Consider the following 18,959-nt stretch of genomic DNA (forward strand, 5'->3'; position numbering starts at 1 on the left):
GTCAGGAGGTTAATTAAGTCACTGCAAACAAGCTATGGAGCACAAGATTCCAAAGAACCATAATGCGTCTAGACGACTTTTTTTTGAAACAGGAATTTCTCTCTCGTCGCCCAGACTAGAGTACAATGACGCGATCTTGGCTCACTGCAACCTCTGCCTCCCAGGTTCAAGCAATTCTCCCCTGCCTCAGTAGCTGGTATTGCAGGTGTGCACCACCACGCCCAGCTAATTTTTGTATTTTTTAGTAGAGACAGGGTTTCCCCATGTTGGCCAGGCTGGTCTCGAACTCCTGACGTCAGGTGATCTGCCCACCTCAGCCTCCCGAAGTGTTGAAACTACAGGCGTTAGCCACTGCCCCTGGTCTAGACTAGCCATATGGCTCTGGATTTAGTTTAACCTTACTCCAAGTGTCTAGTTCTAGTCCCTTCTCTAACAGGGCAAGCTTTATCCCTAAATGTACCACAGTTACCTCACGACCCAGAGAAGGAACCCTCAATCCTTCTCAATAATGGGCCTCAGGACCAAACTATTAACACAAGATCTCAAGGGCAGTAACCAGGCTTTAGAACACAGCTCAGCAACTCTCAACACTGCCTTCCCCCCGGACAACTGCTGCTCTCTCTAGACCTGCCAAAGACAAAACCAACGATACATACTCCAGACCCTTCCCTCTGCTGGTGTCCAGTCCTGATGGGGCAACCTGGTAGAGCAAGCAAGGGAGGATCTGCGAAGCCCTCCCTCCATGTCTCCTGCACGCACTGCTCCTGTGGGCAGATGGTTAGAAATGACCGATACTAAGCCACTCTGTCCAACCTGCCTAGCCCTACCCCAACAAACTCAAGAGAAAGCTTATCCACACTTTGCTTTAAAGGGCACAAGCCTATCTGACAGCCTAGCTCAGACGCTACATTTACACTCTCATTTCATTATCAGGGACTTGAATCTAATGGGATGAGAGTAGCTGCCGGACCCCTCAGCATCTACTGAAGGAACTCTGGGACCAGACTTTTCAGGACTGCTTTTCTAATACCCAACCTTGTATTATTAATGTGAATAGACTCTCCCTTAGATACCTAACCTTGTTTTAATATGAATAGACTCTCCCTTAGCTGAGACTGCATTTGGCTCCTTCATTTACAAGACATCAAGGGCTCCTCACCCACCCACTTCCTCAAGGACTTAACTTATGCAAGCTCTCAGCCTATCAATAAGGTGCTGAAGCAAGCAGTTCCCAGCAATTTACTCGGAGATGGTACCATAAAGCCCCATTTGTCCCATAGGTAATGCCAGAGCCCCCACGCCTATCGCCTTGTGATGAATTTAAAGCCCCTGCACCTGGAACTGTAACCATTTGTCTTTTCAACTTTTTTGTCTGTTTTTCTTCTGTAAGATTGCTGCAGCTAGAATCTCCCTCCCCTCTCTAAACAAAGTATTAAAGAAAATCTAGCCCCTTCTTTGGAGAGAATTTCGTGCCTTAGCAGTCTCTCGTTTGCCGGCTAACAAAGGACTCCTGAATTCATCTCAAAGTGTGGCGTTTCTAACTCGCTCAGGTACACTTTAAAGCAGCTTGAATACTTCCTAGCATCATGCTGGAGCTCTGAACTACCGAAACGGGGATATGTTTCGAGTTCATTTAAACTAGTCACATTAGCTCTCAATCACTACCTATCACTCTACCCAGATTTACATGTAATTCTGCTTCCAAGTAGAATTGATTTTTAGGAATGAGCCAAAAATATAAAAGTTCAAAACTTCAATTTGAAAAACCATCTGTGAAGGCTAGGAACAGTGGCTCAAGCCTGTAATCCCAGCACTTTGGGAGGCTGAGGTGGGCAGATCACATGAGGTCAGGAGTTGGAGATCAGACTGGCCAACATTGTGAAACCCCGTTGTCTACTAAAAATACAAAAAAATTAGCCTGGAGTGGTGGCGGTACCTGTAACCCCAGCTACTTGGGAGGCTGAGGCAGGAGAATGGCTTCAGCCCGCAAGGTGGAAGCTGCAGGTAAGCTGAGATCACGCCACTGCAATCCAGCCTGAGACGACTGACTCCGCCTCAAAAAAAACAAACAAACAAAAAAACCACCACCCCTGAGCTAGAAGAAACCCAGGTATTCATCATAACCTCGCCTCCAGCACCTTCCCAGCCAAGCATGAAGGCCTCATAGACATGCAGGCCATGCAGTGAGGGCACTGTCACCTCCCCCTTCGCTTTGTGCAAGTGCTTAACAAGTTATAGGCAAGTTCAGATCAGGTCCTGTGCAGCCAAATGACATACAGCCCTTCCACAAGGGCCCCAAAGACGAGTTTACCTTCAGTTGCACTGGAGGGAAGTCTGAAGACATCTACACAACAGCCTCAACTGCCAGGCCTCTCTGCCACAGCCAGAGATGTGGCCCCAGATGTGGCCCCAGGTGGGCACAGAGCACCGAGACTCAGTCCACATGACACTGAAGCACAGACAAGACAGAGTGCAGTTTTTAAAAGGAGGATTTATTTGACAAGTTTCACTTAGCGCAATATACCTAAAAGGAAATCGCAATACAATGAAAGATTTAAATCAAGGCCTCAGAATTTCATACAAACACCAAGACCAAAATCCTAAAGTACTGGTATTGTGTCTCAAAATTTTCCCATTAACTTAAAAAAAAAAAAAAAAAGAAAAGAAAAAAAAGCTTAAACTTACGTGCCTTACAGGTTATTAAATGAAACTAGAATTAACGAACATGCCAAAATGTTTCACTTTTCATTGTAGACATAGCTCCTATATTGTTTTACAAAAAAATAAAAGCATGTCTTTCAACATGCATCCAAACAGTGTTCAATGTAACGTGGCAAAGGGCAACATTTAACATAATTCAACTGCTTTTACCTAAATACGCTTACTGCTTAAGTACATCCTATAACTAACTTGAGAAAAGCTGGAACTTAAGTTTAACAGTTATAGTTTACTCAGCTTCACTGTTACATCCTAGATTGAGTATTGTATTCAAAAATACTGGGCCTTAAGTCTTCATAACAATCCTGATTTCCACTTAGAGTAAGCATAAATCACAAGCTTGTATTGCAGAAACTGTTAAACTGAAGTTTTTTTTCTTAAAAAAAAAAAAAAAAAAAAAAAAAGTTGACCAAGAGTCAGTGATCAGGACAGATCAATTACATTCCCCATCCACCACTCATACTGGACATGCTAGACATCCCTCCCATTCCGTTCACGCCCATAGATGCACGGCTTCCACTACTGTAGTAGCTGCTGTTCATTGCTCCTTGGTTACCTGCAAAGAGATCAATTTGACAAGTCAGGAGTAATGTCAGACTACCAGTCAAATAAAATATAGTATTCCAAGAAAAAGTTTAAAAAGTATACGAGTACAAATGGCTGCTGTCCAAGTGGCGAGACGCATGTTTGGGAAAGGGGAATCCCGACTCCAAACAAGCCTCAATTAACCCCTTTTCTCTGCAGTACCAACTTGCCAGACTCTTGTGCTACCATTTTAACGGATTCTTCAGGATCAACATGAAAAATTAAGTTTAAAGGAAAACTAGTGTTTTTCAAAAATTGCAAAATTACTTCGTATTTTTAAAGCTAAACAAGGCATTTTTTAAAAAAATTTACCATAAACATTCACAATGTGTCCCTCGAATGGCATTTGAGAAAAGGGAGCACAGGGAAGTCTCTTGCTTTTCCTATTCACGGTGGGCAGGAAGTGAGACAACCAAGGTGGACTAAAGGCAACTCACTGTGCCCAAATGGCAGCCTCCATGGAGTTAAGTCAGAGCCATTGACTGCTATAGAAAGTATTATTACAACATATCAGTATTTGCTATTGGGAATTTAAATTATATTTTTTGAGAAAATATTTACCTATGCAATGTTTGATTGAAAATCACTGGAGTTTTCCTGTAAAACTTGGTCTGCAAAAGGATTTTGTAGGGTAAGACTATAATACCAAAATCACCATTCTTTAGACCAATTGAAAAAAAATAAATAAAACCAATCCTAGGTTAACTAATAAATACGATCCTGAACCCAACCACCATTCTACTATTCCAAATTCTCCCTCCATCTAAAATTGATGTACTGCTAACCAAAAGACAAAAAAGCGAACAACTTTATTTAATGTTTTAATAAATGGAGGCAGATATTTTCTGGCTCGACAGTATTCCAAAATTGCAATAACTAGTTTTTTATTCACAGAACACTTCCCCCTCCCAAATGATTGTTTCTGAAAATTAAGCTAGTAAAAAGTTACATTTGGATTGAAAGCATACATTTAATAACCCAATTTCACCAAAAAGGAGCCTGCACCTTCCCAACTAAAGAAACCTGCCTAAAACTTAATTCTAAGTATATTTAAAAAACAGGCTTACCGTATCCACTCATGCTGCTCTGGCCACCATAGCCGCCTCCGTAACCTCCACTCAGCTGCTGGCTGGCTGGGCCACCGTAACTGGACTGGTTTGCTGTTAAGTTAAGAAAACTTTAGAACCTTGTTCCTTACATAATGTGGTACCTGGTGGTACCGGGCTTGTAATTCTATATCTATATTTTCCAGTCTTGATCTTATATTACTATAACCCTCTGCCTCCTTCTGCCTACTGTCTACAACCGGGCTACCCTTCTATCCATCATTTGAGCTACTCAAATATTTATAAACCAAAGTGCTAACGGTCTATACATCAGCAGGACTAAAACCCACAAGATTCCCTAAGTAGAGGCATTTTGTGAAGATCTTATGAAACTGCCTGACTAGATTTAGTGGGGTTCCCCCTTAGATATATCAAAGGCACGTCAATACACCTAATTATGCCCACATTTATCTTAATCCTATTTTGCTATTTAAACTTTATACTCAGAAAATTTAAGTAGTTTCACTCCGTAGTCCCCTCCCCCAAGAGTACTTAAATCTAATTTGAATTATCTATCCTAAGGAACTTCATAACACAAAGATTTAAGTAAGCCAGATACAAAATTCAAATATCAAGAAACTGCTTTCTTTGCCTAAGTTTGTTATGCTAAACTTATTAAATAAATAGATTAACAACTTATAATTGACTTATACAGATATAAACGTTTTGGTTTTTAAAAAAACTAACGATATTTACACAAGCCCATGCCTCCCATCATTTGGCTACCATAAGCACCACCGCTTGCTCCTGCTGTAGAATTCAAGAAGAGTTCTACATATCTGTGTTCTGAAATGAGAAAAAAGGCATACAAGGTTAGCTTAAAAAAAGACACTAAAGTGATATTTACACAAACCCATGCCTCCTAGCATTTGGCTACCGTAAGCACCACCGCTTGCTCCTGCTGTAGAATTCAAGAAGAGTTCTACATATCTGTGTTCTGAAATGAGAAAAAAAAAGTTTGAAAATGTTTGTTGGTGAAACACAACAGGATAAGCACTTTTATAAAGTTTTTAAACAAGCAGATCTGTGAACTTCAAATACCTTGGCAAAGAAAATTCTAGCTACTTCTCTTAGGTGATCTACTTTAACTCCAATATCTAGCCTTTACATATTCATCTATGTTGTCAATTAAGGATATACACTTCAAGATGTGCGTATCACAAATCCGTTATACTAATTTTTAAAACCCAAACCTTCTTCAACCCACTGCCCCCCATCCCCCAAGAATTAATCTATTACTGGAGAGGAAACTTCTCATATATCCTTATTTTTCCATTTCTCGATTGTAAATGTTAGTCACACAATCACCTGTTAAGAGCCCACAAACGCTCAATCACACTTACGCATATTTGCTTTGTCTTTTGACATAGCTGCCACGGCATCTTCATGAGTTGCAAACTCGACATCTGCTTCACCAGTTACTCTGCCATCAGGACCAATTTCAATGTGTACTCTCACAGGATTGAGTGGTGAAAAAAACTACAACACAAGGCATTTCAAAGAATTAAATCAACTTTCTAATGTTACAAAATAAAACTACAATTTCTAACACAGTGCTCACATTTATAGAGTAAGGCTCAGACTTTTACTGCCATACTGAAATACTGACTTGTGAGTTCATTCTACACTTACATTATAAATGTCATTCTCAGTAGCTCTGTAAGGTAATCCACGCATGTGTACACAGTGTCCTGTTGTGCTCTGGAAAGTAGAGCCACCATCCCCGTATCTGTGATCAGACATTCCTGAAAAACAGTAATTGAGGTCTAGATGGACAAGAGTGTAAGCATCCTTCAACTGAGAAATTCAATTCTTACCTTACCTCTTCCGAATCTATCTGACCCAAATCCATAGCCATCATTATAGCCATTGTAATCGTCATAGCCTCCATAGCCTGAAAGAAAGTACAATCCATCAAACAAAACACCTAAACAAAGGAACAGACTACTTGCCAAACCCTGGGAATCCTCACTTACCTCCACCGTAAGCACCGCGCCTCATCCTCTCAAAGCCAGCTCCTCTGCCAATGCTGTTATACCCTCTGCCAGCCCCAGGTCTGTCATAGGGACCTGGCCGCTGCATGGCCATAAGCTTTCGTGGTGGATCATAATGAGTTCTAACTTCAGCTCTACTGCTCTTAAAGATCTCAATATACCTAAAGCATCGTTCATAAGGAAGGGGTAGGGAGGGGAGAGAAACCATTAGTTCATTTTATACAGGTATTTAGTTACACAAGAAATACAATCTAGTCATAGCCATGAAACTGACTAATATTTAAAGCCAGATTTCTTATATTTGCATAGGCAATGACCAGAAATTCACTCAATAAATAGTAAGACAATGTAAACTTTACAGAAAAAAAACACTCACTCCTCCTGAGGCAGAGCCCAACCTTAGGGGTAGAGAGGAGTACTGTAAATAAACGTTCTAGGAGGGAAATAATTCCACTCAACTTTCAACATTTCAAGTCTTAAATCCATTGGCAGCATGTATAGCAAGTGGGCTAAAAAGCCAGCCTCCACCAACAGTCTAGCCCACACTACACACTTCCTTTCGCCAATAAATACCCCAGCCTATGCTTTTAGTAAGAATCAGCATAGGTAAGCGCATGCTTCAATGAAAAATAGTCACAAGCAAAGAGAATAAAACCTTTTGTGACAATTTCTTGAAAGCTATGCTTATTAATACTATGCAGAATATTTATATACAGCAAGAAAAAGTTTGTTGCATTTCAACTTTAAAAACAAGATCAGAAAGTATCACATTTTCTTATGGTAATATTAATTTACTCTAGGTGGGTGTTATTACAGCTAAAGCCAGGTTTGCATTAATTTTTTAAAGCCATAGTCTCTCAACTCTATTAGATTGGGGTTAATAAGACTCACAAAATTGTCAAGTAGGCCAATTAAACTAGGGACAAATTTTAAACCTAAAATTTAGTTTGTGTGTAACATGGGACTGACACAAGAAAAGTTTGGAAATCATGGCAAAACATCAATTACCTAGGACTACAAAACATCAATTTCTTCTTTTAAGCAGAGAGAATATGGATTTAATTGTTTACCATAAGAAAAGTGACATATCCAACCAACCATCCATCCCCACCTGTGCCCTATTCTTTCCTTGTGTTTCTTTAGAGCCTTTTCAGCTATTTCCTGTGAAGCAAACTGCACGAAGGCCTCCCCCGTACTCCTCCCCTGGAAGTCCACCGGCAATGTTATCCCATTTGGCACGATTTCCAACCCTTCAACCCAAGGACAAATAACCCCAGTAGGGGGGCAATATTAACATCACAAGCCCAGAAATGATTCTTCTTATAGCTTTAAATAAACCAGAACTTTTAACTTTAGGTGAATGGTATGCTTTCAACAAGTACTCTTTAAATATGCATTGCAATAATATGAAGTTCCATTATTACGAAGTATAACTATTCTTAACACACCCATGGTACAGTATAAATTAAAAAAAATAAAACTTGCTGAACGCAGGATGCATTAAGAATTCAACAACTTAAGAACACATATCTATGCAACTTAATGTTGAGAATTATACAAGAATTCAATTAAGTTTTAAGCATTAAATAACAGTTTTACTAAATTCAAAACACCTTTTACCTCATTTTATATTTCAATGCTTTAAGTTATTGGAACTTCAAGTCTTTAAAAAGGTATACATTTAAACATTTCATATAAAAACTGAAACATTAAGTTATAATTGACAAACATAACAATCTAAACTTTCAACAAAACTGATCTACACAGCACAATCATGCATGCTTATGCTCTAACAGTAGTTATGATTCACTTCTGGAAATTCCGTCTATGAAAAATCCTTTCCGTGGATACATTCCCAAGCTTACAAAAAGGACTTAAAGCACTTTCCTAGAAGATATGAAATTATGTTCATATTTAACGTTGACAGATAGCATTCAATTCTCACCAATTTAGAGTAAAAACAAAACAAGACTTGATTTTTAAAATTCTGACATTAGGACTTGATACATATATAAATTTTTAACATACTACACTAAACCATGAAAGGATTTCTTGCTTCCAGTGTATCACATCATAAATATTAATATTTAAAATATACGATATCTAACATTGTTAAACATGCAATCTTATCAGCTCCTTCAGCATAAAAACATTCAAATACTTTAGGCCCAGGAACAATTTCAAAACACTTTATTTCAGATACTGAGACTACAAGCATTCAAACTACTCTCACTACATCTGATTTTCAGTAAGTTTATATCACACTGGTTACACCGTGTCTTTCATAAATCGACTTCTGCATTAAAGAGAATTAGACCATTCTGGTCACATGACCCAAATGTGTCTCTTGCAACAACACAGACACTTGCCATAATTTACAACAACCTAATTCGTCACACTAATCTGATGTTAAGGGATCTTACCTTTAACGTGAAGTACTTAGCTGGACACCAATGTGAGGAAAAGCAGTTAAGCTGTTGAGGGCAATCCTCAATGAAAGATCTACTCTGAACTATAATACTAAATATAGGCAAAGTTAACATTTTGGAAGTACTTCATTTCCACCTTTAAGATGGGCTTAAATTATTTGAAGGTCTCTAGGAAGAAAACATTAATTCATTGGCAATTTACACAACCTATTGAAATACCTAAGCTACTCAACTTTAAGGTCTATTAAATCACCTTGCAGAAGCTAGCCAAAACTCACTGCTCATCAACAAACATGACTACATACCTGAGAAGAACTGAACAATTTCTTCCTTGCTACATCCAAAGGGAAGTCCTCTAAGCCGTACAAAGCCATCATTGGCCGTGTCAGGACTATTTGGACCAGTATGCTTCAACACCCAATCCATTTCAACGTTGTTTGACTTGAATACTGAAAGAGGTGCTTAGAATTAGTCACTTTTGGAAAATTAGGTAACAAAGTTCAGACTTCCTGGGTCTTTAGATAAGCTAGGAAGAGCTGCCACAAACTCCCTTAGATGACCATTTCCATGCAGTCAAATACCTAAAATTCAGAAGGGGTAAGACCTCTATTGTTTAATGCTTTATTTACTGTAACTAGGGCAATGTAAATCAAACCTTCAACATATCTGTGTCCCATAGTTTCTCTGTCTTTTTTCAGGGCCAATTTGACTTCATCTTCTGATTCAAGTTCAACAAAAGCCTCGCCACTTGGTCTGCCTTCTCTGGTGTAGATGAAACGAATACCTTGAGCCCCATTTTGAATTTTGCAGTCTGGAAAGAAAACAACCGTTAATACGGAATTTAAAACCTAAAACCACCTCTGGGTGACACAGATGAAATGTCTATTCCATGTCCCCACTACGAATTACGTAACTTGTGAAGCCTGCATATAATGACGATATTACCAACTCCTGGAACTCCAATAAAAAAAAAAAAAACCTCATTCCCAAGGTGATGTATTTCCAACCCATCAACAACATACAATATTCAAAGCAGTTTCAGAATCAATTTCTCTCTTAAGTCCCTGCTACTTATGTCCACATCACACATCTTTTATCAATTTCTCCGAACATTATCAAGCCTGGACTTTGTGACTTTATGGCAAACCTACTTCGTTGCGGGTTGCTTTGGTCTGGTCTGGCGCGTTTGTCAGTTTTACCTTACCAGCAGCCACATTACGGTTTCTCATTCAAATCCAAATTACAGGCCCAATACTCACCTGAAAGGGGATCAGTGTTAGCAAGCTAAAATGCTCCAAGTTGCACAGCTGAAGCCAAACCCAGCGTTGCCCCCTGCAAGGTGGCTTCCAGTGTACTTGGTTCTTGTTTTACAGGTCGTTTTCCGTTACCAATGCTAAATTCAGATAGTAAGTCAACACTACAAACGTCTTGCCAAAAGCTGTCAATTTCATACAAGTAGAATTTTATCAGTCTAATTTTTCCCAGTCTAATAATGGGAACAAGGACATTCTGATAGAAAATATTCAGGAAACCTAGGGACTGCAAAAACACTTCCCTGGGTTTCAGTGTTTTCAATTGTATAGTCAGCCAAATTAAGAACTAGATGAGCAAACACTCTTCAATTACCAAATCTTGATTAGGAAAACTGAAATTAAGACGTGACATTTTAACTTTCCGAAGAATGCTCCTTTTCAAGGAAACATCAGAACTGGAAACAAGAGATTACACTTGAAGATACTGAAAAACATTACTATTATTGGTCTAATTACTCGGCAATTTTCTCGAGATTGAGGAGGAAACCCATCTATGCCAATTCATCTTTTCGCAAAAAGACACCCGGGCCAGGCGCGGTGGCTCACGCCTGTAATCCCAGCATTTTGGGAAACCGAGATGGGCTGATCACTTGAGGTCCAGAGGTTCGAGACCAGCCTGGCCAACATGGTGAAACCCCGTCTCTACTAAAAAAACAAAAATTAGCCGGGCGTGGTGGTGCGCGCCTGTAGTCCCAGCTCCTCGGGAGACTGAGGCAGGAGACTCGCTTGAACCCAGGAGGCGGAGGCTGCAGTGAGCCGAGATCGCGCCACTGCACTCCAGCCTGGGTGACACAGACTCCCAACACAAAGGAAAAAGAAAAAACGACATCCATAAAAGAAAAGTTGGTGTTCAAAGGTAGTCAAGAAATCAAAGAGTCTGCCAGATCTGCCGCACTCCCCCCCCCAAGGGCCAGGAGGACGGGCGGGGCTTTCGAAAATTCCATTGCGTAACCGCGGCCGGCCGGGCGCGAGCCACACGGCGGTGAGTGCAGTCGCCCGCGCCTCGCCAGGGGGCGCCCCGGGTCCCGCCGGCCCGCCCCGCCCCGCCCCAGCCCGGCTGCCCGCCAGCCCGCCCGCCCCGGCCTCGAACTCGAACTCCCGCGTCCTAGTTCTAACTCACCAGAAAAAAACCTCTGCACTTCATCGGCCGAGCAAGACCAGGGCAAGCCCCGGACCTTCACCACGAATCCCTCTCCGCCTTCGGTGCCCAACATCATCGTCTCTTACGCGGTCCGGCGTCGAAACAAACTGCAAGGCGGGGAGGACCAGACCTGAGCGCGCCAATTAAGCTGTCCTCCGCCTCCGAGGCGCCCCGGGGCCCGCACCGGCCCCCCCCACCAAGCAAAAACCGGGGGAATGCACCCACCCCGGCGGCTCCAATACCCAACACCTCCTCGTCCGGCGGCCGGACCCCCAAAAGCTGTTCTGAGCAGCAACCGTCGGCGCCCCTAACCGTGGGGGCCCGGGCCGAGAGCCAGCGTGGAGGAAAGGAAATGGCGGCGGCCGCTTCCGCTCCGCCTCCTCCGACTTCTCACACAATAGAGTCGGCGCGGCCTGCAGGCCTCAGCTGCGGTGCCGACATTCAGCGAACCACTCGCGGCTCTCGATGGCAGCCCGCAGCTCGCCAAGGTCCCCGTGGCCCTCTCAGAGGTATGAGGACAAACAATCCTCGCAAAAACGGCGCCCACGGCGGTCGCTGAACTGCAAGCGAGGACCCACCGACACTCACCCAGAAACCCGACTTCTGCGTGGCTAAGACGAAATGGCCAGCGGGCGCCTGCGCAACCTAAATAAGGCCCTTTGTGCGAGTTCTGCGCACGCGCAGCCAGCTGCCCGCACCGCCCTGTTGCGTCACAAAGAGCTCTGGCGCATGCGTAGTTTCAAGAGCCCGCCCACCGTCCGCCGGCGGATTATTACTCGCTTGGGTTTTGGGCGCAGCACCCCCACCCATAAACCCGCCGGGCTTTTTATTACGCATGCGCCTTCCCGCGAATATTGAACTTGGGAGTCTCAGCGGTTTATAATTGTTTCATGCGCATGCGTCTTCCTTGAAACCGTTCTCTAGCCTTACCCGCCAGCGTGGGGGAGGGGAATGGCGGCCGCCTGTTCCCTATGGGACTGTATAGGAGTCCCGAGCTCTGGGTTGAAGAGGTGGGCGTCTTTCTACCCCTTACCCCCTGGCTCTTACCGGTGCGCTCCTGACCGACCTGAAAGGAGAGGCGCGGCCTTCAGGCGTTCCCACTCCCCGCGCCGCCTGTCTCCCCTTTATCCCCAGCTGATCAGCCGCAGATGGTCGAGCGTCCTGGGAGCTGCGGGGCTGCGGACGTCCCGCGCCCGAAGCCACCCGGATGGTGCCTGGGGCACGTCCCAGCCATGTGTGCCTCCACTTCCCCTTACCTGCGGTCGTCGGGCCTAGGGCCCCGGTCGGCGCGAGGTTCCCGTGCCTGTGGCTCGCGCCTGTACCCAGCTTTTGCCTAACGAACTCGCACCCTGTGTACCCCTTGACCCGCCTCACGGTCGGTGGGCCTTCCGTGCCCTGGGGCCCTGGCACGAGGAGGAATCGCGAGCGCGGGCTCCTCCACGGGTGCGCGCCGGCCTCTGCTCGGTAGGTTACCGCTGAATCTCCCAGGACAGAATCGGTAACAGTGCGTCCAATCCCCGGGTGTAGACGCCGCATTCGAGGAGGCCCCCGGCTCACCCCATGTGCACACATGCTGCCAGATGAGTAATGTTCGTGGTTTCTAACAGCACTGCCCAACACCGAAGATGCCGTAGCCTCCCAGGCCTCCCCAGGTCTGATCTGGCTGCCCTCCTCACCCCAGCTCTAGTGGACACAGACAATAAACAAATTAACAATAAGGTAGGGTTGGACCTTGCCGCAGGGCTACCTTAGCTAGTGCAGGCCTAAGTGCCACCCTGGGAAGATGCAGACGAAGCATGTTTCCAACCCCAGGGCCACAGAGTCCGAATCCAGTTTTGACAGGTTTGAGAAAAGTAGAGAGGACATCAAAAGAGAGACAGGAGCCCAGAGCTAAGCGGGGCCTGATCTTCAAAAGCCACTTAGGCCTTGGCAAGGATGTTAACTCCGAGAGAGGGCTTTGGCAGGTGATCAGCAGGGGAGCAATAAGCCCTGTGCAAAGGAAACTTGCTGGAGGTGAGGGGGATGCAGATGGAGCAGGCAGGGTGAATGACGGTACATGCCATGCCCTCTACTACAAACGGAACTGGAAGCACATATCTGTGGTACCATTTCACAAAACACTTTGGCTGAGGTAATCAAGAAGAGAGACTCTGGCCAGGTGCGGTGGTTCACACCTCTAATACCAGCACTTTGGGAGGCCGAGCCAGGCAGATCACTTGAGGTCAGGAGTTTGAGACCAACTTGGCCAACAAGGTGAAACACCATCTCTACTAAAGATACAAAAACTAGCTGGGCATGGTGGCGCACGCCTGTAATCCCAGCTACTCTGAAGGCTGAAGCAGGAGAATCACCTGAACCCAAGAGGCAGAGGAAGCAGTGAGCTGAGATCACACCACTCCTCCAGCCTGGGCAACAGAGAAAGACTCCCTCTCAAAAAAAAAAAATTAACCAGACATGGTGACATATACGTGTAATCCCAACCACTTGGCGAGACTGAGGCAGGAGAATTGCTTAAACCCAGGAGGCAGCAGTTGCAGTCAGCTGAGATCATGCCATTGCACTCCAGCCTGGGCAACAAGAGCGAAACTCCATCTCAAAAAAAAAAAAGAATAGCAGTGAGGTAGAATAAATTTCATACATTTATAGCCAATGCTCTTATATATACATTGTCCAACTTATATTAAAACAAGGTTTTTAAATATTTATTTATTATTTATTTATTTATTTATTTTTGAGAAACAGCCCGTCACCCAGGCTGGAGTGCAGTGGTGCAAACATGGCTCACTACAGCCTCTACCTCCTGGGCTCAAACAATCCTCCTGCCTCAACCTCCTGAGTAGGTAGGACCACAGGCGTGTGCTACCTTGCTCAGATAACTTTTTTATTTTTCTTTTTGTAGCAATGGCGTCTCATTTTGTTGCCCAGGCTGGTCTTGAATTCCTGGACTCAAGGAATCATCCCACCTCAGCCGCCCAGAGAAAGTGCTGGGATTGCAGGTGTGAGCCACCATGTCTGGCAATGAAAGAAGGTTTTTTTGTTTGCTTTTGTTTTTGAGACAGTCTCACTCTGTCACCCAGGCTGGAGTACAGTGGTTCAGTCTGGCTCACTGCAACCTCTGCCTTCCAGGTTCAAGGAATTCTCATGCCTCAGCCTCCCAAGTCTAGAGGGATTACAGGTGTGTGCCACCACACCTACTTTTTTTTAATTTTTAGTTGAGATAGGGTTTTGCCACGTTGGCCAGGCTGGTCTGGAACTCCTGACCTCAAGTGACCTGCCTGCCTCAGCCTCCCAAAGTACTGAGATTACAAGCATGAGCCACCACACTCAGACAAAGGTTTTTTAAAATAAAAAGTTCATCATCAGCCCAGGCAAGGTGGCTCACGCCTGTAATCCCACCACTTTGGGAGGCCAAGGCCGGTGGATCACGAGGTCAGGAGTTCGAGATCAGCTTGACCAACATGGTGAAACCCTGTCTCTACTAAAAATACAAAATGTAGCCGGGTGTGGTGGCAGCCGCCTGTAATCCCAGCTACTCAGGAGGCTGACGCAGGAGACTCACTTGAACCTGGGAGGTGGAGGTTGCAGTGAGCAGAGATTGTACCACTGCACCCCAGCCTGGGCCACAGAGCGAGACTCCATCTAAAAAAAACAACAACAAAAAAATTCACCATCTTGCCTCAGTGGTCTTTATGTCTTGGTATACTTCTTATAGTTTACAGAGCTCTTTGTTAAAGCTGTTAGCCCTTAGGATAGTTGCCCCAAACATTCTTCTCAGTTTGCCTACCTTTTAATTATTTTTGTGGTTTTGTGGTGGTATTTTTTGTTTGTTTTACAGACAATGTCTTGTTCTGTGCCGTGACACAATCATAGCTCACTGCAGCCTTGAACTCCTGGGCTCAAGCCATCCTCCACACTCAGCCTCCTGAGTAGCTGGGGCTACAGGCACTTTCAACCAGGCCTGACTAATTGTTTGTATTGTTTTGTGGTGATGGGGGTCTCACTATGTTGCCCAGGCTAGTCTTTAATTCCTGGCGTCAAGCAATTCTCCCACCTTGGCCTCTCAAAGCACTGGAATTATTCTACGTGTGAGCCATGATGCTCGGCCCTGATTTATGATTGCTTTTTTTTTTAAAGACAGGATCTCACTTTGTCACTCAGGTTGGAGTGCAGGTATGTGATCTTGGCTCACTGCAACTTCCACCTCCCGGGTTCAAGCAATTTTTGTGCCTCAACCTCCCAAATTGCTGGGGTACGCCAGGCGCAGTGGCTCACACTTGTAATCCCAGCACTTTGGGAGGCCGAGGTGGGTGGATCTCTTGATGTCAGGAGTTTGAGACAGTTTGGCCAACATGGTGAAATCCTGTCTCTACTAAAAATACAAAATTAGCCAGGCGTGGTGGCGGGTGCCTGTAATCCCAGCTACTTGGGAGGCTGAGGCAGGAGAATCGCTTGAACCCAGGAGGTGGAGGTTGCAGTGAGCAGAGATCCCGCCAGTGTACTCCAGCCTGGGCAACAGAGGGAGACTCCATCTCAAAAAAAGAAGGAAAAAAATACCAAATAGCTGGAATTACAGGCATGCACCATCACACCCGGCTAATTTTTGTATTTTTAGTAGAGATGGGGTTTCACCATGTTGGCCAGGCTGGTCTGGAACTCCAGACCTCAAGTGATCCACCCACCTCAGCCTCCCAAAGTGCTGGAATTACAGGTGTGAGCCACTGCACCCGGCCTATGATTGCTGTTTAATATTTGGACATATAGAATGTTTAAATTTCTTGATGTCAAAGCCATGGATATGTTCCTTTGAGGTTTGTCTTTAAGTTTAGAAAGCCTTTTCCCATCCAGAGATTAAACACATATTTGTTATCTTTGGTATCATTTTTAAGACACATTTTGTACAGCTTAGCCTTAATGAGATAGGAATGTGTTATTTATTTTCTTCTGCCTTTTTTTTTTTTTTTTTTTTTTGAGATGGAGTCTTGCTCTGTCACCCAGGCTGGAGTGCAATGGTGTAATCTCGGCTAACTGAAACCTCCACCTCCCGGATCCAAGCAATTTTCCTACCTCAGCCTCCAGAGTAGCTGCGATTATAGGCGTCCGCCATCACGCCCAGCTAATTTTTGTGTTTTTAGTAGAGACGGGATGTCGCCATGTTGACCTCAGGTGATCCACCCACCTCAGCCTCCCAAATTGCTGGGATTATAGGCATGAACCACCTCACCTGGCCAGGAATGTGTTTTAAAACCAATGATACCAGCTGGGCGTGGTGGCTCACCCTGTAATCCTAGCTCTTTGGGAGGCCATGGTGGGCTGATCACTTGAGGTCAAGCGTTCCAGACCCACCTGGCCAACATGGTGAAACACCATCTCTACTAAATTGTCACATCTCATCCTTTGAGCAAAGATCAAGTGTAGTAAAAAAGATAAATTAACCGGGTGTGGTGGCACACACCTGTAATCCCAGCTACACAAGAGCCTGAGGTGGGAGGATGGCTTGAACCCCGGAGGCAGAGGTTGCAGTGAGCCAAGATCACACCACTGCACTCCAGACTAGGTGACAGAGCAAGACTCTGCCTCAAAGAAAAGAAAAGAAAAGAAATGCAATCATAAATAACATGGCTGGGCGTGGTGGCTCACACGTGTAATGCTAGCACTTTGCGGGCCGAGGCAGGCAGATTGCTTCAGTTGAGGAGTTTGAAGCAAGCCTGGGCAACATGGTCAAAACCCATCTCTACAAAAATACAAAAATTAGCTGGGCACAGTGACAAAGTGAGACCATCTCAAAAAATAATAATAATACAGCCAGGCGCGGTGGCTCACACCTGTAATCCCAGCACTTTGGGAGGCCGAGGCGGGCGGATCACGAGGTCAGGAGATAGAGACCATCCTGGCTAACATGGTGAAACCCCGTCTCTACTAAAATACAAAAAAATTAGCTGGGCATGGTGGCGGGTACCTGTAGTCCCAGCTACTTGGGGGGCAGAGGCAGGAGAATGGTGTGAATCTGGGAGACGGAGCTTTCAGTGAGCCGAGATCGTGCCACTGCACTCCAGCCTGAGCGACAGAGCGAGACTCCATCTCAAAATAATAATAATAATAATAGTAATAATACTATGTCGCCCAGGCTGGAGTGCAGTGGCACGATCTTGGCTCACTGCAACCTCCCCCACCCAGGCTCAGGTGATCCTCCTGCCTCAGCCTCCCAACAAGTAGCTGGAACTCTAGGCACATGCCACCACGCCAGGCTAATTTTTGTATTTTTAGTAGAGACAGGTTGACCAGGCTGGTCTGGAACTCCTGAACTCAGGTGATCTGACTGCCTCGGCCTCCCAGAGCGCTGGGATTACAAGCCACCATGCCAGGCCAGAATTTGTTTGTAGTAGTGCAGAAAATAATGGTGGGACTTAAAATTTTTTTTTTTTTTTTTTTTTTTTTGAGACGGAGTCTCGCTGTGCTCCCAGGCTGGAGTGCAGTGGCGTGATCTCGGCTCACTGCAAGCTCCGCCTCCCGGGTTCACGCCATTCTCCCGCCTCAGCCTCCCAAGTAGCTGAGACTACAGGCGCCCGCCACCACGCCCGGCTAGTTTTTTGTATTTTTAGTAGAGACGGGGTTTCACCATGTTAGCCAGGATAGTCTCGATCTCCTGACCTCGTGATCCACCCGCCTCGGCCTCCCAAAGTGCTGGGATTACAGGCTTGAGCCACCGCGCCCGGCCAAAATTGATGATATTTTAGATTTGATGGAAACTGTTATACTCCAATTATTTTGTGTGATGACATGTTACAGCCATTAAAATTATATTTTCATGGATTTCTTAATAATGTGAAGTAGACGGCACAGTGGCTCACGCCTGTAATCCCAGCACTTTGGGAGGCCGAGGTGGGCAGATCACCTGAGGTCAGGAGTTCAAAACCAGCCTGGCCAACATAGTGAAACCCTATTTCTACGAAAAATACAAAAATTAGTCAGGTGTGCTGGCAAGTACCTGTAATCCCAGCTACTTGGGAGGCTGAGGCAAGAGAATCACTTGAACCTGGGAGGCAGAGGTTGCAGTGAGCCAAGATTGTGCCACTGCACTCCAGCCTGGGCAATAGAGCAAGACTCGATCTCAAAAAAAAAAAAAAAAAAGAGACCTGGTCAACATGGTGAAACCCTGTCTCTACTAAAATACAAAAATTGGCCAGGTGTGGTGGTAGGCGTCTGTAATCCCAGTTACTCAGGAGGCTGAGGCAGGAGAATCACTTGAACCCGGGAGGCAGAGGTTGCAGTGAGCCGAGATCGCACCACTGCACTCCAGCCTAGGTGACAGAGCCAGACTCTGTCTCAAAAAAAAATAAAATGCTTACTGGTATCTCAGCTAATTCCCAAAACAACCCAATGGCAGATGAGTACTATTATTTACCCCATTTTACAAATTTTACAAAGAGAGGTTAGAGTAATTAATTTGCTCCAGGTAGGTGCACAGCTGGTAAACACTGCCATGATTGACCTGCTAGTCGGCTAGGATCCGGAAACCACCGCTCACCATACAGCCCTCAAGAAACAGAACCCCAGGCTGGGCACAGTAGCTCACGCCTGTAATCCCAGCACTTTGGGAGGCCGAGGTGGGCGGATCACGAGGTCAGGAGATCGAGACCATCCTGGCTAACATGGTGATACCCCGTCTCTACTAA

At 45.0% G+C, this 18,959-nt stretch overlaps 1 protein-coding gene across 29 annotated transcripts; it reads right to left on the reverse strand.

Moving 5' to 3' along the window:
• Positions 1-2,471: 2,471 nt before the first annotated feature.
• Positions 2,472-12,890, reverse strand: HNRNPH1 (heterogeneous nuclear ribonucleoprotein H1). Of its 29 annotated transcripts, XM_025388935.1 has the most exons (15): positions 12,543-12,827; positions 12,217-12,352; positions 11,266-11,393; positions 9,488-9,643; positions 9,138-9,281; positions 7,515-7,653; positions 6,386-6,564; positions 6,232-6,303; positions 6,042-6,175; positions 5,753-5,888; positions 5,287-5,346; positions 5,106-5,195; positions 4,371-4,463; positions 3,865-3,914; positions 2,496-3,274 (listed from the first exon to the last, which is right to left on the reverse strand). In XM_025388935.1, exons 3-14 carry the CDS (start codon positions 11,360-11,362, stop codon positions 3,865-3,867), a joined length of 1,350 nt encoding a protein of 449 aa, XP_025244720.1. In that variant the 5' UTR covers positions 11,363-11,393; positions 12,217-12,352; positions 12,543-12,827; the 3' UTR covers positions 2,496-3,274. The 29 variants fall into 29 exon arrangements, with proteins under 29 accessions (XP_025244727.1, XP_025244726.1, XP_025244724.1 ...); XM_025388942.1 differs by lacking the exon at positions 12,217-12,352 and having other exon boundaries at positions 2,472-3,274; positions 6,042-6,154; positions 12,543-12,890; XM_025388941.1 differs by having other exon boundaries at positions 2,472-3,274; positions 6,042-6,154; positions 11,512-12,890.
• Between the last annotated feature and the right edge of the window lie 6,069 nt (positions 12,891-18,959).

The sequence above is a fragment of the Theropithecus gelada genome, chromosome 6 (assembly GCF_003255815.1).
Source record: "Theropithecus gelada isolate Dixy chromosome 6, Tgel_1.0, whole genome shotgun sequence".
NCBI lineage: Eukaryota > Metazoa > Chordata > Mammalia > Primates > Cercopithecidae > Theropithecus > Theropithecus gelada.

Coding starts and splice junctions, on each gene's coding strand:
- HNRNPH1 (XM_025388925.1), bottom strand. CDS start 11,362: ATGATGTTGGGCACCGAAGGCGGAGAGGGATTCGTGGTGAAGGTCCGG. Junction 5,889..6,041: donor CTGAGAATGACATTTATAAT/GTAAGTGTAGAA, acceptor CTTGTGTTGTAG/TTTTTTTCACCACTCAATCC. Junction 5,196..5,286: donor AGCAAGCGGTGGTGCTTACG/GTAGCCAAATGC, acceptor TTCTCATTTCAG/AACACAGATATGTAGAACTC.